The sequence below is a fragment of the Filicampus tigris genome, chromosome 13 (assembly GCF_054856515.1).
Source record: "Filicampus tigris isolate MCC_2025a chromosome 13, RoL_Ftig_1.0, whole genome shotgun sequence".
Classification (NCBI taxonomy): Eukaryota; Metazoa; Chordata; class Actinopteri; order Syngnathiformes; family Syngnathidae; genus Filicampus; species Filicampus tigris.
The window spans coordinates 1,083,507-1,111,093 of NC_141229.1; the positions used below are offsets into that span (position 1 = coordinate 1,083,507).

The 27,587-nt window shown below is 42.7% G+C and overlaps 2 protein-coding genes across 2 annotated transcripts in view; one reads left to right on the forward strand and one right to left on the reverse strand.

The window, feature by feature from the left end:
* Positions 1–5,963, forward strand: part of gfra4a (GDNF family receptor alpha 4a) — a 112,641-nt gene extending 106,678 nt beyond the window's left edge. Inside the window, exons 7-9 of the mRNA XM_086050003.1 lie at positions 1,032–1,166; positions 2,104–2,249; positions 4,461–5,963. Of these exons, the coding sequence (XP_085906129.1) occupies positions 1,032–1,166; positions 2,104–2,249; positions 4,461–4,619 (440 nt within the window). The 3' untranslated portion in view covers positions 4,620–5,963. The remainder of the gene's footprint in view (positions 1–1,031; positions 1,167–2,103; positions 2,250–4,460) is intronic.
* A 1,067-nt stretch (positions 5,964–7,030) lies between these two features.
* The window catches only part of atrn (attractin), a 47,698-nt gene continuing 27,141 nt past the window's right edge, over positions 7,031–27,587 (reverse strand). Inside the window, exons 25-29 of the mRNA XM_086050363.1 lie at positions 26,157–26,218; positions 20,696–20,774; positions 17,284–17,391; positions 12,136–12,250; positions 7,031–12,018 (exon numbers count right to left, since the gene is read on the reverse strand). Coding sequence (XP_085906489.1) covers positions 11,894–12,018; positions 12,136–12,250; positions 17,284–17,391; positions 20,696–20,774; positions 26,157–26,218 — 489 coding nt within the window. The 3' untranslated portion in view covers positions 7,031–11,893. The remainder of the gene's footprint in view (positions 12,019–12,135; positions 12,251–17,283; positions 17,392–20,695; positions 20,775–26,156; positions 26,219–27,587) is intronic.

Consider the following 27,587-nt stretch of genomic DNA (forward strand, 5'->3'; position numbering starts at 1 on the left):
TTCCGAGCAGATGACAACAAGTATGAACATTTATCTTTTTTTTTTGGTCAACAAATAACGAGACTAAAAAACCCGCTAAAGGTGTTAGCATCTGACAAGCCAACCGTCACCGGGGATGCGGCGAGGATCTTCCGAAGCCACTTTGAGACTAAGCGAAGCAGCCGCGAGTGGATTAGCGTCATCCTCAAATCCGCGCACACTTACGTCATCACAAACACGACTTGCCGCTGTTGCTAACCCGCCGCGAATTACAACTTCATCGTCAAATTCAACTCGGTATCGCTGGTGGTACTCGTGCCGCACTTTTGAGAACTTCTGGTCCTGCTGAACGTACCGAACGCCTTTCGGGAAATGAGTTTACGCGCGGAAAATTGACACGTTACCCTTGAGACCGTTTTTATTTCAGTTGACTGGAAGTTTTCCTGGCCTATAATCTGAATTGGCCAGGTAAAGCTTGACCGAAACCAAAACAACTTCCACGAGAAAACTAAGACTCAAAAGATTTGGGCGAAAATGAATCCAAACTTGTGATCGAAAGTAGCGCCGATTCAAGTAGAATCAAACTGGCCACAAAGGTCGGAAACGCTTCGAGGCGCCGCAATTTCAGCAATGTAACAACAGTTCGGAGGCCGAAAGTATGCAGCCGTAGATCCGGTGCGCGTGCATCCCGCCTTGACTTTGCAATCCCTTTGTGCTCAAAGCGCGGCGGCGGAGAAGAAAAGCCAGACGTGTCGAGCGCTCGTCCCGACTTATCAAAGCTCCATTATCGCAGCCCGACGAGGCACAAGCCTTCCATACACGCGCCGCAAAGCAAGAGAGAAGCGCCGGCCGACCGGCGCGCGTGTTGGCATCGACCCGTGCGCTAACGCCGTCAAAGAAAAGACAGGCTCGGATCAAAGAAGGCCGAGTCGGTAAAACGCAGCCGGGCGGCAGAACATGCGGGGAATAACGAGCCGTCGGTCGGCGCGCCGATGATGTTTTCACCTCCTTTCATATTTCAAACGTGTGTGACGTGTTGTCGCCCCCGCCAGGCAGCACAATCACTCCCAACTACCTTGACAACTCCACCTCCAACGTGGGACCTTGGTGCTCCTGCACTACCGGCGGACACCAGCGGGAGCAGTGTGCCGGCTTCCTGGCCTTCTTCCACGACAACGTCTGCCTCAGTAAACACGCGTCTGACTTTGGGGTTGAACCAAGTTCCCAGGCTGCGTTTTTCGGCCGCGTGACCTCACTTGAGACGCGACTCGGCCGCCCGCGGTTTGGCTTCCAAATTGGAGAAAGACAATTGACAAGGGTTGGCATCCTTTGACGCATTCAAAGGCTCCTCCTCACGTAGCCTCCGTGGACCGCACAAACCGTGGGGGGCCAATTTGACCGGGCTGAATTTGGACACCACTTGCGGTCGACTCGCACCGGAAGTGATGTCACGTGGCCGAAAATGCGAACCTGCGAATTTGGACGCAGCCAGTATCTTCACGTATTTGTTCAGCGTGCATTTCTCAAACGATGACAGCTCCGCATCCAAACAACAACGTACTGTGGTATGTTTTCGTTTGTTTGCATTTTTGTCTTAAATCTGGCGGTGCACGACGGTCGAAATAATCACTGATGAAAATGAAAGCTGGCCATGGAAGGAAACCGCGTACATTTTCCGCATGTCGAATGGGCGTCGCCAGTCGCGACATTTGCTCACTGTTAGCTAGCAAATCGGCGCTCCGAGCACCAACGGGAAGTGACATCTTCATCTTCTTCCGAGTACAAGAGCGAGGGTTGACAATGGAAGTATTTCGCAATACCCTGTCAAGAACGCGATGCTTTACTTGGCGTGGGAGTTCATCGGGAGCCAAGAATAGAGCCCAATGCATTGTTTACGTTTTTATAATCCGCCCCCGGCCAACATCCGGTTGGAGTTTTCTAACCATGAGAAATGGTGACTACCGCCGCCGATGGTATGGAAGGGGATTACGTTTTATGCATGCGCAGAAGCTACTTTCATGGTCAGCGTCGCGGTGTGTTTTTCCTGTCACCTGCAAGTTGCCACATGTTGCTAATGCTCGCAAATGGCATTTTCATTTTCATTTTCATTTCTCGCGGTTTCAGAGAAGGCCATGCTGGCTTTTGGCAACAGCTCCGACGTGAAAACGGGCGGCGGCGGCGCCCCGAGCCCGGCCGCCGACGCCACCGGCGCGCCGGCCGTTTCTGTGGAAACGGCGCAGAACATCCTCAGAGCCCAGATTCCCACTCAGGTTGGTGGAAACGGCACCGTTGTCCGTCCGAAACCAAGCCGCCGTGCTTTGCTACTCGACACAGGGAGAAACATTTGGGACACTTGCGCAGTCGCGCAAGGAGAATTGCACAAACAGTTACTAATTAAAGTTGGTAGAAATTCACAAATGCATGAAAAAGACACTAATATTGATTTAACGGTCATTTGACAAAAGCACAAAATATGAACCTAAAATGCACATGTAGTTGGAAAACAAAACAAGCAGAAAAAATGTAAAACAAAAAAACCCTAAATATTTTAAGTACAACATATAAAACAAGAATATTAAAACCAAATATTTGAGAAAAAGTAAAAACATTACTACAAAAAATCTCGCCAAAAGAAATGACTGCACATAAAAATCTGCATATTAAGAATGAAAAATACACAAAGATTGGGGGAAAAAATTCAAAAGCAAACCAAAGTTGACCCTCACCCCACCCAAAAGTGAAATATTACAACAAATTCAAAATATTGTGCATAAAAACGATTAAGAAAGAAAAAATAATATTAGGCTTAAAATACATCATAATATCAGAAGACGTACAAAAATATTACATAAAAAACATACTAGAATAAAAATTAAAAATATTGTACAAAATAAAATAAGCAGACTTAAAAATTCCTGAAGAAATGCAAAAATAGTCAAAGCTATTAGAAAAATAATGCGCAAATATTGGACACAAATAAACACAAACACTTATGAATTAAGAAAAAAAAAAACGTTGCGAAGGGATTGAAAATGTATTAGAAACAAATGTTGAAAGAAAAAACACGACTATTGGTCCAAAAATATATTTGAAAAATAGTACAAAAATCTTGGACAAAGCATTCAAGAGGTAGGAGCAAAATTTCAAAAGTATTAGAAAAAGGACATAAAATACATTTGATAAATAATATCAAAATATTAGACGGAAATACAATGAAAAATGTGTGACGTCGATTTGCCGAGCCCAAAAATGTCGACTCGCACCAGAGACGTTTGCGACGCCGACGTTTCAAGGCGTCGCCGTCGGAAACACACACACCTAAAAAAGTTTCTGGATCAACGAGCAGACATGTTTGTTGTTGTTGTTGTTGTCCTAAACGAGAAGTTGTTGGATGTCAAGCAGAGCTAAAAATAAACCAACGCGTCTGCGCTGAACAAGTGGGCCACTGGCTCGCTTCCACACCAAAACAAATCTCCCAATTTGCATGTTTGCGCCTCAAGTCCCCGCAAACGCCTCGCTGTCCTTCGCTCATCTCACAATTTGTCTTTGTCTGGGACGCTACATTTGCGTCACAACAAACCCACAAAAACAACAAGCCTATTAGTCACCATGCATGTCTGAAAAGACAAAAACTAGCAAGTTGAAAGTGTTCGTACTCGCAGCACTTGACTGGGCAGTCAGCATTCACACAAAATAAAGTCTCATTCCTCCCTCTGGATTAAAAAAAAAAAAATAGATTGATTGAAAGTCATTGAAAAAGTCACAAAAAAATGAAAATATTAGATGGAAAAACAAATATTAGAAAGCATACAACTACAGTAAAAAAAAAATGTTTTAAATGAGATTAAAAGGACGCATATATTAGAAGACAACACAGGAAGGAAAAAAAAAAACCCAAAATAAAATCCCCCAAAACTATGAATGAAAATAATGCTTGAAAGCAAGACAATTAGACAAAAAAAAAAATCAAGACTTGTAAACATACAATAAGACAATACTTTTGAAATGTTGAATTGCAAACAGTAAACTATATAAAAACAAGTACAAAAATGATTAGATGAAAAATACAAAATCATTAGATATGCATTTTTTTAGAAACAACAAAAACAAGATGCATTTGAAACATTTCTGAAAAATACATTACACAAATATATGAAAATAAGATATGACAGGGGTGATTTTTTTTTTTTAAATATGAAAACTAGTTAAAAATGATGAACCACACACAAACATGACATAAAAATACAAAAACAGCTGACAAAAAATGGTATTTTATAAAATGAAAAAAAATTAATGTTATACATTGTAAAAAGAAAACCCCACAAATACACAGCAACAACAACAACAAAAACACAAATATGATGAAAAATGACTTTTCTAAGCACATATTTGTTCGATGAGAAATCCCAAAATGTGAAATGCAAACCCAATGAAGAAAATGTGAGTTGATGCGTAACCTTGCGTGCGGCTGTCCCCTGAAGGTCAACGGGAACGAGCGCCTTTGGGGCGACTCCACGCTGGCATCGCCCGATCTGCCGGAGCGAAACGGTGGCGCGCCGCCCGACCGTCCTCTCCTGCCCGTGTTGCTGCTCGCCCTCTGCTGGCTCCCGATGACGCCGCTTCTCCTCCGCCGCCACTAGGGGGAGGCGCATCGCCTCGCCTCGCCTCGCCTAGCCTCGCCTCGCCGCCAGACAAGGGTGACTCTGCACTTTTCCCACAACCGTGAAGTGCGCCGCAACATTTCCCGCTTTACCATGTGACTCACGGAGGACGGTTACCGGAAGAAACTCAAATTCAAAACAATTTTTGTTGTTGTTGTGGAAAGATGACTGACGTCGGTTAGCGCCCGTCGCGATCAGTTAGCGCCCGTCGCTAACCACTCACATTGTGTCGTCGTTATTGTCATGTTGCGGCAAAAATAATAATAATTGCGCAACCTTTTGTGGACACTTTTTAATGGACGAAAACAAAACAAGAGTTTGTGTTTGTGTGGATTCTATGGGTATTTTTTTTTTCTTTTTTGTGTTCTTGGCGTACTCAACCATCCTTCTTCCTCACGTGTTAAAAATACAAAACAAAAACAAAACACAAGAAACACTTTTTTAAAGACGTTTTGGTCCAAACTGCTAAAGCACAACAGCGCTTAGGGTCGCGAGATTACGGGAATTTGCAAAGATGGAAACTTTCCATGGGAATTTAATGAGAATTGACAAAATTGAAAATCCTGAGTAACGCAAACAGATTTCATGCAAGTCGACTGAAAAGTTTTCAAGTTACAAGATATCGCTTGGGCCATTATTTATTTATTTATGTATTTATCTATGTTTGCTTTATGTTGCAAAGCACAATTTGAGTTTGCAGTGATTTTGAGTTACACCACGACTTTTGTAAACAATAGAAGAAAAAAAAATCAATGAAAGTACTGTGATGCCCTTGCATGTGGGCAAGGAGAGCAATCCTTTTTGCATGGAAAACAACGTTTCTATTTACTGTATGCCTGAATGTCACAATTCCTACTTAATTCCCATTGAAAATTTCCCATTTGAATTTCAAAAATTCCCCAGGGGAAATTCACATGGAAATTTATTGCAAACTTTCTGGAAATCCACTAGAAAATGTTTCCACCCGAAACAGTGCTGCTGCTTTCCCAGAGCACAAAACAACAACAACAACAACAAACAACAAAAACACCACTGGGGCCAATTTGGGAAGTGGTTTGGCCTCCAAGACGACAACGAGCTCATTAGCATCACGAAATGGGCACTAAAGAGTTTTTTGTCTGGAAGTGTCCCACACTTTTGTCACCTGAGTGTGTTTTTGGTTTTGGAACATCAAAACAAACTTTGCTGCTGGTTTTGAAAGAAGAGGAGATTGAGGTTGCCGTGACAACCAGAGGATGATTGACAGCCGAAGAAAAGAACTGAAGAGTCTCTCTTCTTGTGTTGTTCAGCACTTTCACTCAATAAAAATCTAACGTCCAGTGACTGACTGGTGTCTTTTTGGCCAACGAAAACAAACACATTCCAGCATTTCGATGTAGTTCTTCCAAATGCATTTAAAAATGTACGCTTTTATAACCATCCAAAAATAAATATACTTTTATAATTATTCTTTTTACGTATTCTTTTTGCAATTTTATTGGAGGATTTATTTGCTGTATAAAAATCAATACATATTTGTAACCGACCAACAATTTTAAAACAGTAGTTTAGAATTTGTTTTATTCATTATTTGTAATAAAGATTTAAAAATATATTTGACTAATTACAGCACATTTTCATCAGAGAGGGCTTTGAGTCGAACGTACTTTTGACGCCGATTAAAAAAAAAAAAAGCACATCAGGATTGAGATATTTTCATTTTTTGTTCTTTGTTTGACCGACAGTATAAAAGCATGCGGCGCAATATAGATTTGATCAGGTGTTGTGTGTCATAGCGATGACATTTCAGAAAAAAAAAATCCACATTGCTGAACCTAAACATTCATAAGTGTCACAAAATATGATAAAGATATGAAAGATATGAAAATCTGCTGCTATAGAAAAAAATGAGCAGCAAAAAAGTTTACTTGCATTGCTGATGAAAAATGTTTGTAATTTCTTGACCAGTGTTATCAATTTGATTTTTTTTGTTTACATTTGTAATGTAAGAATCTATTTTATACACAGTTCTTGTAGTTTAATTCAAAATGTAACATTTTAAAAACGAATATTTGTAAACAACCAGACATTACAAATGTTTAGTAGGACTTACATCTTACATTATAAATTCTGCATTTATACATAAAATTTGGTTTAAAAAATATATTTTAAATGACTTGTAATTTCATTAATTCATTTTCATACATATACAGTCACTTATATTTATCTTTAATTTCAAAATAAGTTGTATACTTTTATCATTTGTAATTTATCCCAAAATGTATAGATTTGTCATTTTTCAATCTTGATATGAATACCTAATGAAGTGGCTGCTTCATTTTAGTACATGAAGAGCTAATTTTGCATTTGCATGTGTGCATTTCATTAAATAAAGACAAAGCAAGCAAAAGCATATTTGTCTGTTTTTATTTTCACATGTAATCAGTCCAAAACATTGCGTCTTCTTCTTTATGTACAATCAGTAAATTACAAGCTCTCTAGTTCACTTTTACAACATTAGCATAGCATCGTAACTCAGCTTAGCTCGCTTGCCGTCTTTATTTACAAAAGATGCTAATTAATAAACGCTAGTCATGACGTCATTCTTTGTTTTTTAAAGGAGCATAAATTACTCTGTGTTTAAAAGCATTCAACAAAATGTCATTCACAATACTTTCCCAGTATGTACAAAAGACGTGTTATTATTAATTATACATATGAACAAACTAGTACATTTGAATGCCGCTAGATGATGACCAACAAAAAGGGGGCGACGTTGTTCAGCTGCTTTAACCAGTGTGTTACCATATAAATACGCGTTTTTATATTTTAGACTACAGAGAGCAAAGAGCGCAGCCAGTGTTTTTCACTAAAAAAGTCAAGATGAGCACAAGTCATTAAATATTTGCTGTACAAGGACACTGGCCCCACCCCCCCCACAAAAAAAAATGAAAAATCGTCACTTGGTTCACTCTTGGTCAAATTGTGCTCCTCCCACGTTGCCTTTTCTCGACATCGTAGATTACCCTTTATAAAAAACACATTGTAAAATGAAATGAATTTGTGCCCACGCAGGAGCTGACAGGAAGGGACGTTAGTGTTTTAGTATACTGCATATCCAGTCGCTAACTTATGTACGCGTTCCCTTGCAAAAAAGCTCGCATCAAAAAACATTTTTTTTAAATCAAATAAAAACAAAAAAAAAACGCCTTTTGATGCAAACAACAAAACCGAGATGATTCTCCAACGTCTTAAAATAATTCAGTAGAGAGCAGACAAACCACATTTTTCATTTGCACACAAAATCAGCCATTCTTATTCTTGTGTAAAGAATAATCGGACAAATATCGTGTAAAGTCTGTCAAATTCTGTAATAAATGCAAAACAAAGATTAAAGAAACAACAGTTCAACGTAGTGGATATTTTAGCACTGCAGTACAGATGAGTTTGTTTTACGCAATTACAATAGACTTATTCTGTGCAAATATAACACCACTGATTACAATTGAAATATCTGAAAAAGCGACATTCATTTCTTAAAATGATTCAGTCGAAAGAGGACAGGCTCGTAGCCAAACAGTCATTTTCATTCTTATAGAGGGATCGCTAACGAACATCGTTACATCAATTTACATCCATTTTTTGAAAAACAAGTGTGAAACGCTAGTAAAAAAAAAAAAAGTGAAACAATTTCATTTTCAATGTTATGATGACTTTTGTGTGTTATTGCAGCTCTTCCATTTTGAGTCGGTGGTTTGGCTCAGCTTCAGAAAACAGGTCAGCCATGATTGGTGGTTACCTGAGCCCTGAGCATGTTGTGACGTCGTTTTCAGTTGACAGGAGTAACAAAACGGCCGCCCCCAGAGATGGCTCAAGGCGGCGGATTAACTCGAACAAAATCTTGGTCAGAATGCCTCGTTTCAAAGTCGTGGGCTTGCACAGAACATATTCTTGAAAAAAAGATGTTTGGGTTGACTTGTTCTTTAAGGATCGACGTCGTACGAGAATTAAACACATTCAACATCAAGTAGGCTAAATTTGGGATGACGCGTGTTTTGCTGGGGTTGATTTTGTCCGAATATCTCCGCAGGGAACCTTCCAAGCATTCCTGATTGCGTTACAATTACCTTTTGCTGTCCAACATCCCGATTTAGGCTGTGCGACACAAAATAATGCACGAGCAACATCAAATTTAATGTTCAATGTCAAGTACAATAGAGTTTGGACTAAAGTGTTTTTTGTTTAACTTCGAAGCATTCCCAATGGTTTCCAAAAATCCTGCTGAGAAAACCAGCAAAAAAAAAACAAGACAAACAATTAAATTGCTTTTTCTTCCCATAATTAAAAAACTTTGCGGTGTTCTGACCTTTTCCCCCCAAACTTGTAATCCAACCTTTAGCTCATTGAGGCCTTTAGGGCAAACTCCATTATTTTGATTATTGCTCCAGTATGTTATGATTTTCTTTTTCTTATTTACTGGTTTTCTCTCAGGGTGAAAAGTTAACAGCGTTGTGTTTGCTCTTGTGTTACTCTTTGTCCGACACCTGCAGCCGATGTTTGTGCGTGCCACGATAAGGATGTTGCCGGATAAAGAAGAAGGGGGGCGGGGGGGGACAAGCTGTCGGAAAACCTCAAGCCGGGAAAATAAACCTGCTTTTTAAACCTTAAAACATGAACTAGCTAATACTAATTTTAAAAATGTGCGTACATAAACAAAATTGGGGAAAACAAACTGGAGACAAATTAGACACGCTGCTGCTAAACATGCAAGTTATAAAAACGTGGCTAGCCAACTAAATCTTTGTCTTCATTACGTGATTATTATTTTTTTTTAATGATGGAATAGCAAGCGTAAGGAGTCTAAGGACGTTCACTTTATCATGTTTTCCATTTGTTTTTAAATGTTAAATTGGCAACGTTTTCTGATGGCAAGTGTTTAACCAGCGCACCTTTAAACACACACCTGATCAAGTGGCAAAAAAAAAACCCCAAAAAAAGGATCCTTGAGAACATGCTAATAAACAAAAAATTGGTGAAATCAAAAAAATTGTTTTTTTCAGTGCTTAACTTTGAAAAAATAATAACACTCGAGAGTTGACTGGCGAGCGAAAAACGGGGACGCGACGTTAATTACGTATTTTTAAACTTACAACTGCTCAAAAAAACCGAAAGCTGATGAAAATTCAAAACTGGGAACGCCACCAACAAAAAAAAAAAGGTTTCTTAGCTTTTTGGGTAAGCTTTCATATTTTCTTTTAATGGGAAAGCATTAAAAACTGGTGAGCAAAGTGAAGGAAACAAGCGACGCTAGTTAGTGATGTATCATGGTGGGGGCGGCAAAAAAAAAAAAAAAAAAGAAAAACGAAATTCGTGAGCACGCAAATAAAAAATTGGAGGTAGCAAAAAAGTTGACTTTTTTGGGTAGTGGATGTGTCATTTTTGAAATGACTAAAAACGTCGGCCACTTTCAAGTGTTTTAAATGTAAAATTGGTATAAAAAAAAAAATCTATGAAAAAAAGGCAAACGTTTAACTGGCGAGCAAAAGTGGGAGAAACAGACGCACATTCTAGTGTTTTTAATCAGTTCGCTTTAAATTAAAAGTTTATTTATTTAAATTAAAATGAAAATATATTCTCTTACAATCTTAGCAGGCAGCAAAAAACTAAACCAAAAACAATGCTAACAATGCAATTTTTTGTGTGAAGCTCTTTTTGTTTTTTTGACAAGCAACTTTCAAGCGCTAACCGAAGCTGGCAATGAAATGGCGTGCGTCAAAACCGAGCCATGTTTCAGCATTCCGACGCGCAGCGGCGTTTTCAACACGACATTCCCCAAAAAGACGCTCCCAAACTCTCACAGACCTCCAGACATTTTGTTAGCTCGTTCTGTCCTGGCGTCTAATCCGTCCGTGTACAGCAGCAAAGGAAAACTGAAACGCTACAACATACCTTGTTTGTTTTTCACGTTTGAAATCAAGAGCAAAGCGCGAACAAAACCGACAATTTGAGCATTCGACAGCGTTTAAATTTGACAAAAATGGGTCAAATTTGCAATTGTTTTTTTTTTTTTTCAGTCAACCAATGTTGGGAATTGGTTTGAATCACATTAGAGGCTAAAAGGCGATTTCTTTTTTTCCCCAGGATTATAAACGATGTTTCCGAGCTAACTGGCGAGCGAAGCTGGAAGTGAAATCGAGTCACAAATGAGCAATTTTGACATTCTGACAGCGTTGTGCACCGCAACATTCCCCAAATCAACCAATTTTTTCCCCCTTTGACAATGTTTAAGAGGCGGAATTAGTTGGAATCACCTTAGCTAAAATGTGTGTGTGTGTGTGTTTTTTTTTTTTTTTTTTAAATGAACAAAAACCTCATTCAAGAGCCAACTAGCCGCTGAGCGAGGCCGGAAGTCAAGCTGAGTCGCAAAAGAACAAAGTCAGCATTCGGACGGTTTTCAGTCACAATATTCCCAATACAACAAAATGTTCAAATTTGTGGGGTTTTTTTTTTTCTTAGACAACAAACGCTGAAGAAGTGTAATGAATCAAATGTGTGGGTTTTTTCCACTTAAGAAAAAAAAAAAAGCGCTCAAGAGCAAAGTGGTGAGTGAGGCCAGAAGTCAAGTTGAGTGGCAAATGAGCATTTTCACACGCTGGCGATCTCCAAAACCGACAAAAACGTGTCAAAGTTGGCGCGGAAGGAGAGCAGCGAGCTGGATTCATTCCCATTAGATGCTAAAATGTGACTTGTTGTTGTTGTTTTTCTCCCCGTTAAAAAACAACCAACCGAAAGGGATCATTGTTAGCTGGCATGACTACATTCCTCAAAAGTCACGGGACCGAGCCGGCGCAACCGGGAGCCGGGCAATCGCCGCGGTTACCTGTGGAGGCGGAATGCCTTCCTTCCGTCCATTCCGTCAGATGTGACGGCAAAACGTCCGTCCTCCAGACGTCTACTCGGAACCAAACGGACTCTTTGAGGAAGCGTGCGGGGGGGGGGGGGGGGGGGGTGCCCGGGATTCCTCAGGGATGCTACTCGGGGCTCCGTCCAAAATCGCTGCCAACCAAGCCCAATGTCACAAAACAAAACAAGAAGAGGAAAGGAAAGCACGTCGAGTCGTCTCGGATGGAGATGAGGTGAACGTCTCGTCTCCTGTAGCAGCATGAAGGCGGTGGGCTCAAATGTTTCTAATCCTGCATCCCGGCATGCAGCTCTTCCGGGCTGACGCGGTGCCGTCTGAAGGAGGGAGGAGGCGGGACTCGGCCGCTCGGAGGTCAGATGCAGGTGGAAGGCTGAGCGCTGGGCTGCTGCTTGCGGCTCCTCGCGCCGCCCGACTTCTCCTTGAAGCCCAAACACATCTGCTGGGAAACGTCCACCAGAGCGCTCGCCACCGCCAGACCTGAGCAATCGCACGCAAATAGGGGGGGGAAAAAAAAAATTAAAAATCACATCGAATATCTACATCATGATATATTTCAAACAAGGTCCCATGAAGCTCGTTGCGTGGTTGTGTTACCCGACTGTCCCGGTGGCGGAATTCCTCCGCTGCCTCGTGGCAGACGAACGAAAATGGAAAGCACGGCCGCTTTGTTGCCAAAACACGGCTCCAGCGCGATCGGCTTCGGAACGCACTGCACACAAACGCAACAACGTTGCCGTTATTGGACAAACATTTTCTCTGCCAGTCACACTTTTGACACTTGGACACCTGAGGACTCACCGGCATTTTTTTACCCAATATTTTCACAAAGACATTTTTCACATTTCTGTTTCTTATCATTAACCCCCCCGGTCATTGCATTTGTGGTGGCCGTACGCCGATGTCGGCCGTCCGATGAATCCACCCACTTCTCTCTTTTTTTCTGCTCGTCTTCTTATTGATCCTTTGTCGAAAATATTCCACGCGTCCGTCTCGTTCCCGTGTATAAGGTGTCCAGGTTTTTGTGCTGAGTGTCAAACAGTGTCAAAGCGGCAGGCAGGCGCCGCCCCGTTGTCGGGATTTCACGCGTTGGCATATTCAATGTTGACTTTTAGCAGCGAGTGTGCGGCGGTGGTAAATGCCTTTGCTTGAGCGCGCTTGTTGTTTTGCGCTTGTCGTGCCTGAAGGCAGCAATAAAGGAAAGGATCAACGCCTTTTGTGTGAATTATTCAACGACTTGCATTCACATATGATATACGTTTTGATTGATTATTTTGCCTTTGCCACTGGGAATTTTGCCATTGTCTTATTGCATGTGCGCTCACTCCTGTTGCGGCGCATCCCTCCCTCAAGGTGTTCTTGCGCATCCGACTCATCCGAGTATGCGGCAGATGTTCTGTTTGCTGCCGCTTGTGTTGTTGTGCGGTGACCTCAGCGCACCGACGCCATTTGTTCTTCAAATGGAACATTGTCACCATCGACTATCTCAATGCGTGCGCCCATAATCTCATTGGTCTGGATTTGAACTCGTTTAGCCTCTGTCGGCTAGCGGACGCACGCACGCACGCACTTCACTTTTTCACTTGCCCCATTTCACTCACTCACCATCTATGCTCTCACTTCTAAACGTGCTCACACTCTCTTTTTCATTCACTTCTTCACCTATTGACTTGCTCCATGTCACTCATTCACTGCCTCAACTCTCTCTTTTCCACTCACTCATTCATTCATTCATTTGCTGACTAACTCTTATTGCGCGTGACTCCTGCTTTTTCCCCATGGCCACACGCTTGCATACACAGTCAGTTGTCGTTTCTTCCATGAATGTCGCGTTTCACTCAATCGCAACAAATGTGTCTTCTTTGCTTTTGGGACGCACAAGCTTGTCCGTCGCCTTCGCCGCAGCTAGCAGACGACTTATTATCTATCCAGCGCAGGCAGAGCGAGGCGTCCTACTTCAATTAAGCTCCAGTTATTAGCCTCCCCCCCCCCCGCACACACGCCGCCGCGCCTCTTTCATCACTAGCCGCTCACAAATGAGCGTCGGGAATGGCGATGAGGCGTCTTGGCGTGATGATGACTTTCCGTCGCTTCAGTTTGTCAACACGCATAAATGAACAGCGGGGAAGAAAAAGAAAAAAAAAAAAAACAAGAAAAACGGGGTTTAGCTTGTTGAGCCGGAAGCAATTCCAATCCTCGATTGGAATCTGCGCTAACCAAAACAAGAGATCAAAGATAAAGCCGTGAGGACATGATGATTCATCAATTATTCATTTATTGGTAAATTGGTTAGTTGAGTGGAATTTAATTGAGTTAATGTTGATATAAACGGCTCAATTAAATAGCAATTTTGGGTGGTTTGAAGCCTTCGCGGATCGGCAACAAAATCAATGTTTCCTAATTTATCTCCGGAGTTTGTAAAAATGCACACTTGACATGATTTAAGGCACGAGCCGTGGCTACAAACAACCGGAAAGGGCAACGCGGCCACAAATCAACTTCAAAGCAGTCGAGGAAAACAAAGTCGAGTGCCTTGATGGGTACCTAAAACGGGTTGCCCGGGCGCTAAGAAGCTAATGCTAATTGCTAATGCTAATTTCTAACGACAGAGAGTGAATGTATTCAAGTTCAATTGGACACGTTGGCCACAGTAGGACTGCAAATAATGCTGTGGAAACATGTTCATTTGAAGCTCATTTTTCAATTTACAACCAGAACCATTTGTACGAAAAAAAAAAAAAAAAATTATTAAAATGACACCATTAGGACATCAGTTCTTGCTAAAAACGCGCTCCCAGAAACTAGAAATGCAGTTGATGAGCCCCAAAGTTTGACGGCAAAACAGGTTACCAAAGAGTTTGCAATAAACAATATGCTAATGCTCATGTTAATTTGCTCACAATGTAAAACGATGAAAATGACGTTATTGGGGAACTAGCAAGACCGTAGTGCGGTGGTTTAACGAAATGCAGTGAAAAGCGTTACTTCAAAGGTTATTATTGTTTATAGTACTTTATGAAATCATTAATATACTGCAGTTAAATTGAATCTGCAAAAAATAGACATTAAGTTGTTGGGGGGTTTTTTTTACCTTACTTACCACGCTCGCTCATATTTTTCAATGATATCAAGCTTTAAATTCACTGACATAAAAAAAAAACGCCTGGACAAATTCAATTTGGCAAAAAAAAAAACAACGAAAACGCGAGCACAAAGTACAACAGACGTCTGCGCTTTTACTGTGTCGCAACCAACGTGAACTGATGATGGCCGGCCAGTTGTTGTGAAGTTTGCTGTCGCCATCTAGCGTGAAGTGTCTGAAGCTCAATCGTTTTTGCCCCCCAGGGCTCCAACAAAAAGCAAAACAAACAAACAAAAAAAAATCTTAAGTTAAGTAAGGCACTGTACCGCTAACAGAAACTTGCAGTTTAATTCCAATTAAAAGACTAATTGGTCAGTAAGCGAGCATTCTTTTTCGATCACTTGTAGCCACGAGCAATGCACAAGGCTTGTGTCAGCTTTGGGAGCTTCCGCCGCCACTTTGGACAGCAATTTAAGGCCACCAACAACTTTTAATGAATGCGCGCGGGCTTTGCGTGGCGTCGCCTTTCAAACGCCACGGCGGCGGCGGCGGCCTGATAAACGAGCGGCGAAACAACGGCGACGAGCCTCCGAGAAGCTCAATCTGAGGCGCCGAGCAGATAGGACGGATGGACGGGCGCGCGGACGGCGTGCGGCCCGGCGGAGGCGCGGGGAAGGGCGCGCGGACGGGAGGATCTAAATTGGATCTCGGCTGGCGGGAGAGCGGGAGAAAGGAGAGGAGAGCGCAGGCGGAGGCAGAAGAAAAGCCAGGAGGCGGAGGAGGAGCGGGCTGATAGCGGCGGCGAGCTGCTGTTTTGACTTGCAGCTTGTTAAATACACACACACGCACACAAACAGAAAACACACATGCTAGAGCGCAGATAAGGCCCACACAGAAGAGCAGACATCACGCGATAAGATCAGCAAAGGGTCAGTAAATTAGAGGGAAACACCATGTGAAGTAAACATGCCCGCCCGCCCGGCCGGCCGGCCGCCCCGAGCGACAATACAAACAAAACCAAATCATTCAAATGATTGCTTCAAACCAAAAGGCCACGTCTCCTTCGGCATGGCTTCTTGAGACTTTTTGCTGGCTCTACTCATGCCTGACACATTTTGGGTGGGTCAAGGCCAGGGAGACTGGCCTTGGGGCTGAATTTCCCTCTTAAATCCGAGAGGGCGTAACCGATCTAAAAGCGCCGTTTCAAACTAAAATGGCACATTCCGCCTTTCTTTTCAGGCATGGATTATTCAGACTCGTGACAGCAACATGTCATGTCGAAGAAAAACAAGCTTTGAGGGGTGATTTTTTTTTTTTCTTGGTACAATTACAGTGGGCTCTACAGAGCCAAAATGGTGGCTTCAGAGCAAATTTAGCAAATTGGCTGATTTTTGAAAAAAAGGCTTTTTTTTTTAATTCTACAGGGCGCTACGTAGTAAAAATGGCAGGCAGACCTCCGGTGCCTTTTCAGACATAGCTTGCTATACTTTTTGGGTGGCTCTACTCAAGATGGACATCCCTATTTCATGTTGCTAAGTGAATTGGTTTTGGGGGTTTGAAGGGTTACGCTGTAACCAAAATGGCTGCTTCAACCTAAGACGATAGTCTTGCTGTGTCTTTTTTGGGTTTGAATTTTGTGGTTCTAGTCATGATAGCAAATTTCATGTTGCCAAGTGAACCTGGCTTTGGGGGCCGAATTTTGGGGTTAAATTGTAGAGGTTGCCACCGCGACAAAATGGCTGCTTCAAAGTGAAATGGCAAGCCTAATGTGTTTTCAAGCATTCTTTCTTGATACTTTTTTGAGGGTCAACTCATGATGGACATGCCAATCAAATTTCATGTTGCCAAGACAGGAGCGGGATAATTTTGTCAAATCATAGATGATGCTACCGAGCCAAAATGGCAGCTTCCAAATAAAAGGGCAGATTTCCCATTTCTTTTGGGGCATGGCTTCTGCAGACTTCTTTTTGTGGGTCTACTCATTGCTGATATGTCTACCACCAAATTTCACATTACCAAAAAAAAAAAAAAAAAAAAAAATCTGGCTTCAGGGACTTTCCCAGACGGTGCTCGCGAGCCAAAAGGGGTTTGAACCAAAACGCAGGCTTCCTGTCTTGTCATCTCACCAAATGTCATGTTTTTTGTCACAAAATAACAAACGCTTCAAGCTAACTCAACTTAAATCCATCATTTCCTCACGCGATCCGGTCCACATCGACACTCCCGCTTGCACAAACTTGCTTTTCTGTCTCTGTTCCCTGGACGATCCAACTTTCTCCACTTCCCCTTCGACAAACAACATCTGCTACCGAACATTTTTTGCTTTGTAGTGCGAAAGAGAAGCGGCACGCGGCACAAACAAACAACAAGACCAGTGCTTTTTCTTGACTCGTTTTCACTCCACACCGCCTCCTTTGGATGAACTTGCGTTGACGTCTTGTTACACAAGTTTTATCAAGTTTTTTCATTTACGCGTCTTGATGTACTCGTCTTCAAAATCATAAACAGCAATGAGGACAAAGGGCGTACAACAGAAATAAATATGACGGATCAAAAGAATCCACAGCCCCCCAAATTGTCCTCGGCACATGTTTACAAGGTTATTGTCATCAACGGGGAGCGAGCACAATCTCGAGAAATAATCCAGCAAGTTAAGAGCTCACCTTGACGTTTCCTCCAATCAGGTCTGGCGGCTCCTCGTCCGTCTCTAAGGCGACGTTGATGGTGGCAAAAGGCCGGCTGGCCATCTGCTGCATCTCCCTCAGCAGTTGCTATGGCAACAGAGGAGAAGATCTAGCGGTTAGCCATGCGCGCTAGTTGCTAACGTAAACAATCGTGGGATGGTATAGCCGCTCGGAATTTAAAAAAAGGAGTAAACAGTACTAAGTGGTTGAAAACATTATCGTTTAACTTCCTGTGTCTGGTTTGCTGTTTCTTCATTATGACCCCCACCCCCCAAAAAAATGAACAGGAACTACATGAATAGAATATTTGGATAACAGTTCCCATGCCCCGAACACTCAATGGTCCTCCAAAAGTTTCTAGTTCTGGGGTAAAGTTCCTGCCGTTAAAATAACCCAGAAAGCATTTCCACCTAAAGTTCCCGGAATTTTTAGTTCTTCATAAAGTTTCTGGATCCAATAAGATATGTTTAGCAGAGTCCCAGAAGGATCCTGAACCTTTCAAAAGTACTACACTCCTTGAACAGAGTCTTATTTAGGCCCCAGTAGATTACCCCGGAACTAAATTCAGACAATAGTTGGCCAGGTCCACAGGCACAAAAATTCCTAGTTCTGACCCTAGTTCCCCTGGTCCAGCACCCAATGGTCTTGCAAAACTTCCTACTTCTGCTCCCGCAATCCAAATACGCCAAAACTGCATTCCCATTTCCAAGTTCCAGGAACCTTATGTACAGTAGTTCCTGGAACTATTATGCACTCTCATAGTTTTCCTGGACCTTAACAGTCAGCTCTTCTCTTTTGGCCCTGAAACTGAATTTAGACAACAGTTCCTGTGATCCAAAAATCTTCCTGTCTCAGAGGTAAAGCCACTAAAAAAATCTTTATCAAGTACTGACAAACCTCTCCTGGATGAGCGCACGTTTATCCAGATCTGCACTGAAATGTACTTCCTCTTTGCTTAAGTGTTTTTTTTTTTTTTTGGTGGGCTTTAATTGAATCTCAGCTGCCTGCCAGTCAAAAACTGATAAGACTTTCCCGCATGTCGACGCTAGCAGTTAGCTTATCTGCTAGCGTCAATGTGGAGGTTGGGCGTGGGAGGCACCTCATTCCGCCTGGAAGACCGGGGACTTTGGGAAGGGCTTCCATGTGGGTGATTGATGGCTGCTGATAAGTTTAATGAAGTGGCAGCCGGCGAGCGGTTAGGGACAAAACATGTTCACGTGTCAACCTCAAGTCCTCAAATCGCTATAACTGACACACGTTTACTAAACGTCACACATGAAAAGACCCGATTGGAAAATTTTTGTTCCAGGAATTACATTCAGTTGTAGCGAAAACCACAGACATGTCTCAACTTTCAAGTGACCCCAGTTCAGAGGGGTTTTTTTTTTCGCAAGATACGAGCCATCACTTGGCAAAGTTTTTGTCTTGAAATGCGAGCAAAAATTTGAGTAAATTACCACAACTGTGAATTTGACATCAACAAAAAATATACATACATATAGTGTGTGTAGCAATCCCCAATTGAATTTAACTACACAACCAAGCAGATTCTCTAACCAAAGTCTGCTATCTTAATGCTAACACACGATGCAAAACTCTGTAGACAGGCTAATGAAACTAGCATTGATGTTGCATGAGATAAGCAACAACTATTTGAACACAAATGGTGGCGCGACATGTAGGCCGACAACGTAACAATACTCACAGGTAGAGTTAACCCGATCTGATGAAGCCATCAGAAATCGGGGCCGATCACGAGATTTTCAAGTGATCTGTATTGGCTGAAAATGATTGCATTTTTAAAAAATTTTCTTCATTTCTAAAGTCAAGAATAATAGAATATTCTTCATCATCTGCAAACCAAGTAATATAACTGCGTCTGACTGAGTCACTTAGTTGTGAAACTCATCTGAGCATTTTCTTTTTAATCTTTCGGTCCTATACTCCCCCTGGTGGCCACTGCGCCCACACCAGAAGGAGCACAATGCCGTTGGACATTGAAGCCTGCTTCAAACGATAATGCTTGAACTAAAATAGATTACATTCCACTTAATTATGTTGTTGTTACTGTATGTTTTGATCAATTACAACATGTTGGGACTGCCAGAACTATTCTGGTTCCATGTCGCAACAACTGAAAGTCCCTGGAACTTTAGGAGGGAACTACAAGTACAAAGACTGTAAAAGTTGCTGGAACGCAAGGTGGAACAAACACGCTGATGGCGCTAACAAAACAAGCTAAGTGTGGCAGGCCAATGGCCAACTATTCTAAACAATCTAAACATGAAACAAAAATGACGCTGCGGGCTAACGGCTTGTTCTCATCCTTGGGGCTAAACTAACCTACGATAAAAGAAGATAGAATGAGGTTCTCGCTTTGGAAGGAACTCGGCAATGATGATGGATGCGCGGAGGGATGCGAGGGGGTCACCTGGGGGTGACGGAATGGCGGATTACAAGCTACACCAGCCGGTGGAACGTGTCCAAATGCTAATGATATGCTACATAAAGTAAAGGAGTGAGATTAGCAGGATTAAGATGCGTCATGGGAGCCGTGAGAGACAAAAAAGACACGCGTTCACACGCGTCAAACTAACAGACGTCATGCTAACAGACACGCGTCAAAGTGAAAGCGGTATAGCAGGCGGCGGGGAAGTGAAGGAAAATGGACTGAAAATGCTCGTCAAGTACATCAAGAAAGAAAATGTTGCCTGCCTCCTAAAAAACATTTTTGTAAAGTGTTTTTGGTTACAAGAAAATGGCACTCTCCCACATTGCACTGTATTTATTTTGAACAGTGCACTGTGTGTCATGTGACAGGGGTTCTTCGCAAAGGATAAAGAATAGCGAGCATCATGCTGTCTGTCTATATCCATTTCTCCACTGTTTGTGTTCAAATATCTGGTAGTAACGCCATGACTATTGATGCTAATCGTTAGCCCGTTTTGTGCTAGCATTAAGCTAGCAGGGGCATTTTTGAGGCAAAGTTGTTTGGTTGCTTTACATGCCCAATGTGTAATTGTCTTTGTTTTATGTTGCGTTTTAGTCTACCCACGGCAAAAATTAAGCGAGCGGAGATGCTGTTTTCATTATGATGCTGATTATTTGTAAGCTGGGTAATGTTTTCAAATTTGCGCCGAATGGTCGACAAACAGCTGGACTCCAACTTTTATTTGCGTGCAGGTTATCCCGAATGAGTCCTCGACGGGTGAGAGGCGAGGCGCAAAGAGGAGGGGTGAGCTCCGAGAGGTGACCTCTGAGAGGCTCTCCACACCCGACGTGCTGCGCAAACAAATCGAGTTCACGACACGCAGCGTGTCGCCGGCTGTTTAAAAAAATAAAAAATAAAAAAATACGACGGCGGCCGCAGCTGCCGTTCTGCCGGACCAACCTCTCGTCTCCGTGACGCCCAGCAGCTCTGCTTGATTTTCCAAACCACGGCGGCCACCAGCAGCAGAGACAGGAAGCAGCTGCGGACACACAGAAAGTCGCGTCACTGACGCAAATCCAACGCCTACAAATTAAGCAAAGCTGCTTAGAAAAAAAAATCGTAAATAATGCGCAAATGTTTGGATTGAATGATGAAATAAAACAAAAACAAAAAAAGTGCACATTTTAGTCACATTTCAAATCATACCGCAACATATTGGACACGCAAGTAAACACCTTCACACTGACGGCGATGATGTCACTTGTTGGCGAGCAGACTCTGAGGCCATGCTGACAAACGTGTCGAACATCAGGCACTTAAAAAAAAAAAAAGAAAAAAAGCCAACCAACATCCTTTTGCACTTTTACACAAAATCCCCCAGAGGAGGTCTGACAGGTGATGACGACGCATCATGTCACCTTCTGAGTCAGCAACGCACACACACACACACACACACACACACACACACACACACACACACACGCGCATAATGTGTGTAAGGCCACCATGTCCAATAGCCAAAAGAACTTGCTACATTTCCATTTTTTAAGATAGCAACTTTAAACTTTATTGCACAAATAAATTCCCTCGGTTATGACACATCAGAAGTGTGTGTGTGTGTGTGTGTGTGTGTGTGTGTGTGTGTTCAAACACATCAGAAGCGACGACATCTCTTGGCAATCCCAAGCTCGTTGGGAGAGCGTCACGCCTTTTTGATGATTTCCTGCCACCGGTTCCCGCCGCGCCGTTCAGGCTCGCACCTTATACAACTTCAGCGAGGGGGGGGGAAAAAAAATGACCTCTCCGTGTTTCATTTGGATGCATTGGCAGGAATAACAAATAATAAAAAAAAGAGATATTAAAAAAAAAAAAGCAAGAGCCTATATGAGAAATGTTGACAAAAACACGTACGTTGGGTTCGTCTTATAATAAAAACACCTTTGATGTTTATGAAAGAATGAATTCAGACACGTTCATGTTCCTTAATGTTGCACAAAATGTACGCAAGTCAGACTCAAAATTGTTTTGAAGGTAACTGTAGTTGTCTAATATTTTATGCTTCTTCTTTAGTTACAAAATCCTCTTAAATGTTCACAAAAACACAGACTGGGTTCATTGATTGAACATGAAAGGGTCTTTGATGTTATTTTAAAACACGCATGTCAAGTTTCTAGAAGATGGGAAATTCATCTTAATTGTTTACAAACACATCAGTCGTCTTATATGTGTATGAAATCGCCAGATGTTTCCAAAACGTATTTGTGACCAATTGCAGAATATATTTTCTTCGACGTTCACAAAAACAACTACAACACATTGAAGACTCCTTATTGTCCGACGATAAATTGAAGGATGAATCATCGTTGATGTTTACTTAAACACTCAAGACTGAATTGTATTGGACATTAAAAAAACAAGTTTTGAGAGAGAAAAAAAAAAAAAAAAAAGATTCTTGACACTGTCTTTGATGTTTGTGAAAAGATACGAGGGGGGTCGAGCCTGAAGCTTTAGGGGATACCGAGTGAGTTTGCTCCCTAGCAGAACGGACACAGGCCAGAGAGAGAGAAAAGCGAGGAGAAGAGCCACGGGGCAAACGGCAACAAGAGCAGAATATCCAGAATCCCGCCCGACCAAGATCAAGCGGTGGGCGGGCAGGGTCAGCACGACCTTCTCTGCTGCTCCGAAAAAGAAGCACTAACCTACATTGACAAGCTAAAGTTCGTTTCATCATGCGTTGACCATCATTTTTTGGGCCAATCAGATTTCAGCCTCTGTGTTGCCATGTCAATTTCGAATAAGTCGTGCTTGTCCTAACTAATTTCAAGTATAGCGTGAAACCTCGACTTCGAAAACTAACTTGACTGACGTAGCATTGTCAATTCGACAAGGAAAGAGTGTTCATGGCTGCATTGCCAACGCCACGGCGCATGGTTGGATGTGACGGCCATTAAACTGCTTGCGGTAACCATGGAGAATGTAAACAATGTGTCGTTGCGCGGTTAGACGCCACATTAGGAAGGGAAGGCAATTTTTCAGACCACAAAGTCTGGCTAACGCTAGCACCAGAAAGCTCTGGTAACCAATTGTTCTGTATCGGAGAAGAAAACGAATAGCTTGAGACTGTCGCTAACTTCCTCCGGACTTGTTGCATCACTGCAAGTTTTTTTTTTTTTTTCTTTTTTTTTACATGTTAAGCACCTGGATGCTGAGAAAAGCGCTATCTACATTTTTAAGATACCCGTATGGGCAAGCTGGAAGCATGGCGAAAATACTGTACGCTAATAGGCTAAATCATTGCGCAGCAATTTGCTAGCAAACACACTGTTATTTCTTCTTACTTTTTTCTATAGTGGACAGTATTTATTTTCCCATACACCAATCAAAATACGGTACGTATAACTTGGTTTTGGGGCCGTAACGTACGACTTGTATTTACATTCATTTGAATAGGAAACATTACCTCGATTAGCGAACAAAGTAGGTCAAACGGCGAGATATTTGTGCGAGTCAATAACCCACAACAGGTTCAACTTAAAAGTCCGTAAATGGATGAATTTGCCGAAACACAAATATGTGGCGTTCATTGTATTTTATTGAAATGTTTTGTGTTTTTGTCATCTTACGACCTCCATACTGATTGTTAACTGCTCCAGATACTAAGCAAGTTGCAAGCTCTTCTACTGCGTTTCTGTCTAATGCTAATGCTTTCTATCTATTCTGTGACGTGATCGCGGTGGTATTAAGAGGTCCATTAAGACGGGTAAATCCCCCCCCCCCCCCCCACACACACAGAAGGCCCAGGTACCATGTGAACCAAATTTTGCCTGCCTGCCTGTCGCAAAGTGTTTAAACGGTTCATCTTCAAGCTGCTCTTGGCTGCTGTTTACCTTGGACAGGTTCTCCTCTAAGCGCCCTCTCGCGCCGCTAATTAGCCTAGCGCCGGCGTAACACCTGACAGGACGGGGGGCGGGGGGATGGGGGGTTGGGCTTTGTCCACTCGCCAACTGAGGTCTGAGTTTAAAAAAAAACAAAAAGAAACTTTTCTTGAAGGGAAATTATTTTAGAGGGCAAAGAAACATGAAGAAAAAAAAAAAGTCTTCTTGAATACAAGTTACGAAAAAAATGAGAACAAAAAAGTACTGGTACTTGTCGTTGTTTAGGAAAGCGTGTAGATTTGGTTCCTAGAATACTAAACAGCAGAGCTGTGCACTCCGCCTACGTGCCGAACCGGTCCGCATCTGACGGACGCGATAAACGGGGAAACAAAATAGTCGGACTGAGCATAATAGGATGACCACTTTTTTCTATCCATGTAATGGTCTATTTTGGCGGTGACGTGCACATTAGGTTTGTTTTTTGTAAATTGTCTTTGATGTTGATCCAAACAACCTCCGTCAGGTTCATTGGAGTCGGAATTGTTCGGCAAGCGGAGGGCGCCGTCTCGGTCCATTTTGAAAACTCATCTTAAAAGCCATTTTTATTCTTTGGCTTTCGACACGCCATTGCTTTATTGGGTTTAATATGATTGTTTTAGCTGTCTTGTTAATTTTTACTTCACGTAAGGCACTTTGTATGCAGCTGTGGTTGTTTTTTTTTTTGAAGTGCTCTACAAATAAAGTTGAGTTGAAATGAGGTTCTCTGAAGACTGCGAATAGTCTGGAAAACTTTTGTTTATGGTGAGTTCAGTGAAGGCTAAATTGCCTTTTAAGGTTTACAAGAACTGTAACCTGCAAATTATCCAAATGCCGATTTCTTTTGACCTCGGCGCCGGTTTCTCACTTGCTAGCTTATATTTTGTGAGCTCAGCACTGATGTTATGCGGAAAGAGTCGGAATTCATTGGGCGCTTTCCTGGGCTCTTAGCGTTTTTGGAAAGTCAATGAAATGATCATAATTGAGTTTGCGGCACACAAGTGAACTTGTACTCAAACAGCTACCACCCGTGTGTGCGTAGTTTAGTGTAGCGTGTGGTAAAGAGTTGTGTGCATGTGCACAAAGGTGTGCAAACGAGCGGCACTGGGCTTCCCATCGGGACGGCGTCGTGCTAAAAATACTCCTGCCGAGTCTCCTGAAACTGAGCAAACCCCCCCCCCCTTTTTTTTTTTTTTTTTTTAATGGCAGCCGCAGTGCGCCACGACAAGTTTCACTCTCAGGGGAAGAAGAAAAGGAAATTTTCTGGAACATCAGGCCTCACCGCAGGATCAAGTTTGAAGGAATAAACACAGCAGGAGCAGTAAAGACAAAAGCTCACACTTCACCTGACTGCTAATTACGACGCTACAAGCACCACAACGCCGACGCTGGCTGGAAAACCGCACTTTCAAACCCCAACTTGACACCTTAAAGTAGGCTTTAAACCCTACATTGAAGACCTGAAGCCTTAATTAACCCTTCCCCTGTCTTAAAACCATACTGTGCAACCCCATCACAGCCTTGAAATTAACTTTAAACCATAACCCTGGAATTGAAAGCCAAAACTGAGACTCAAGTCTCAATTTGAAACCCAAAACTTTTTTTAAACCCTGATTTAAAACCCTACAGTTGTCCTTGAAACCCGAATCCTGTCTTCAAAATCCTAAACTTTGCTTCAAAGTCAAATTTGAACCCCCCAAAACGACTCCAAATCCTTATTTGAAAACTTCAAACTCCGCGCCGAGAGGAGCCAGATGAGGTGGCTCGGGGTCGCCTCACTGGTGAGGCGTTGCGGGCATGGGCCACTGTTAGGAGGCCCCGGAGACAACCCAGGACACGCTGGAGAGACGACGTCTCCCGGGTAGCCGGCTGGGATCCCCCAGAACACGAATGGACGAAGTGGCTGGGGAGAGCAAAGTCTGCGCTTGCCTGCTCAAGTTACTGCCCCTGCAACCTGAGCCCGAAAAGCGGAAGAGGATGAATGGCTGTATGGCTGAACTTGAGACACTACTTGGAAACCCTCAGCCTGTCTTGGAACCCTAATTTGAAACCCTAACCCACTCTTGAAACCATGATGTAACACTTGTCTGACAGTGTCAATGCAAAGTAAGCATTAAGTCAGAATGCTGGTTGTAACGTTGGATCTTTGTGTCCCTAATGACGTGTCCATTTGGCTTTTCCTGGCCAAGGCGCACGCAAGTGTGTGCGCGCGTGTGTGTCGAGCGAGCTACGGCACACACACAATCAAGCGCACAGTGGACACGCCTCTGCACTCAATCTTTCGCAGTCATTTTTAAAATCAATAACACATTAGAGCACTTCCTGAAGAGATGCCACGCGGACCACTGAGCCTTCGACACAAACGCGCACACACACACACACACACACACACACACACACACACACACACACACTCGACCTCTGAACACAAAATGCACACGCAATGGACCCCCCCGCGCGCGCACACACACACACACACTTGTGCGGTGTACTTGAACTTGTGTGCTGACCTGAAGAAGGTGACAAAGAACTGAACGAGGTCCATGAAGTTGCTGTGCTGCGAGAAGGCGATCTGTGGATGAAACAACACGACATCAGCATATCTGGAGACAAAGGCGCATCGATAAGATTAAGGAAGTAGCGTATGTAACCTCCAAGTAGAACAGCTGAACTTGATTTGGGGTTAACTAAAAGAGGGTTGACAGGTTTGCGCAGACTCCCATTTGGAGACGGGTTCAGTCCGAACACAGACACAATCACATTTATAGAAGGGTGTGCGCACTTTTGCAAACACACGATCTCTGTTGTTTATTTTGAATTCTCTCTGAAAAGCCTTATTTCAAAACCTTAGCCCCGATTTGAAACCCTATCACTGATTTGAATCAGTGATTAGGGTTGAATCCCGAAGTTGAAACCTTAACAGCGGACATGTTTGGTCCAATGGCAGATGTGCTATTAGTAGCGTAGCTGCCAACAGGTTTGTGGGACTTGCACAATGTGCGTGCGTGTGCACGTGTGTGTGCTTGCTCACTTGCGGCGGGCAGAAGAAAAGTCAATCATGACAAAAGCAATTGTATTGACGACTAGCTCCTTAATCAAGGTTGCCAGGGGCAACAATGGAAGTGTGCCACTAATCCTGTAGTACCCAACACCCCCCCCCCCCCGCGCAAGTGAAAAGCCTCGCAACAACGGCGACACCACAGCGCACCACTCTGGCAGCCTTGTGGAACTCCCCCGCCCCCGCGCCCCCAGCACCCCCTTGCCACGACAAGTCGTCAGCATTGCTGCTTTTTATTCGTCAGCATAGGCGGGATTAGTAATAACAATGTGGGATTAGTCCATGAATATTTCATGGAGCATAAAGGTATTTATGTATGGATTTATATGGAGGTCAGAGTGCGCTGTTTAAAAGGAATGGGGGGGGGGGGTGAAGTTGAAGCGTTTCAACAACTATTTTCCACGTTAAAAGAAACAGGTTACAGTTACAGGATGCAGTGTCTGTTCATTTCATCATTTATTGATTTGTGTTTTTCATTTCTATTATTCATTTGTGTTGTTTGGCCATTTTCTCCATTGTACTGTGTTTGTTTTTTACCATTTTTGTTTGTTTTTCTACTTCTTTTGTCATTTCACTTTTTTTAACGTAGTCCTTTCCTTTATTCTGTGTAATTAGATTTTTTTTTAATTATTTTAAATGAGCTAACTTTAATGAACAACTCAATAGCGGTACTTGCATTAGTTAACTATCCAGTCAACCCCCCTCCATGACTGCTTCCAGGTTGGCGGTCATGCTATGTGGCATTCTTTTTTTTATTTTTGTACAGTTGATAACCATTTAGGTTGAACTCTTTATACTGGGTGCAATTCCACAATGGACAACGAGCTTGTGGCATCCTCATCTAGTTTGAGACGACGTTTGTGTATATTTGAAAGAAGAACAG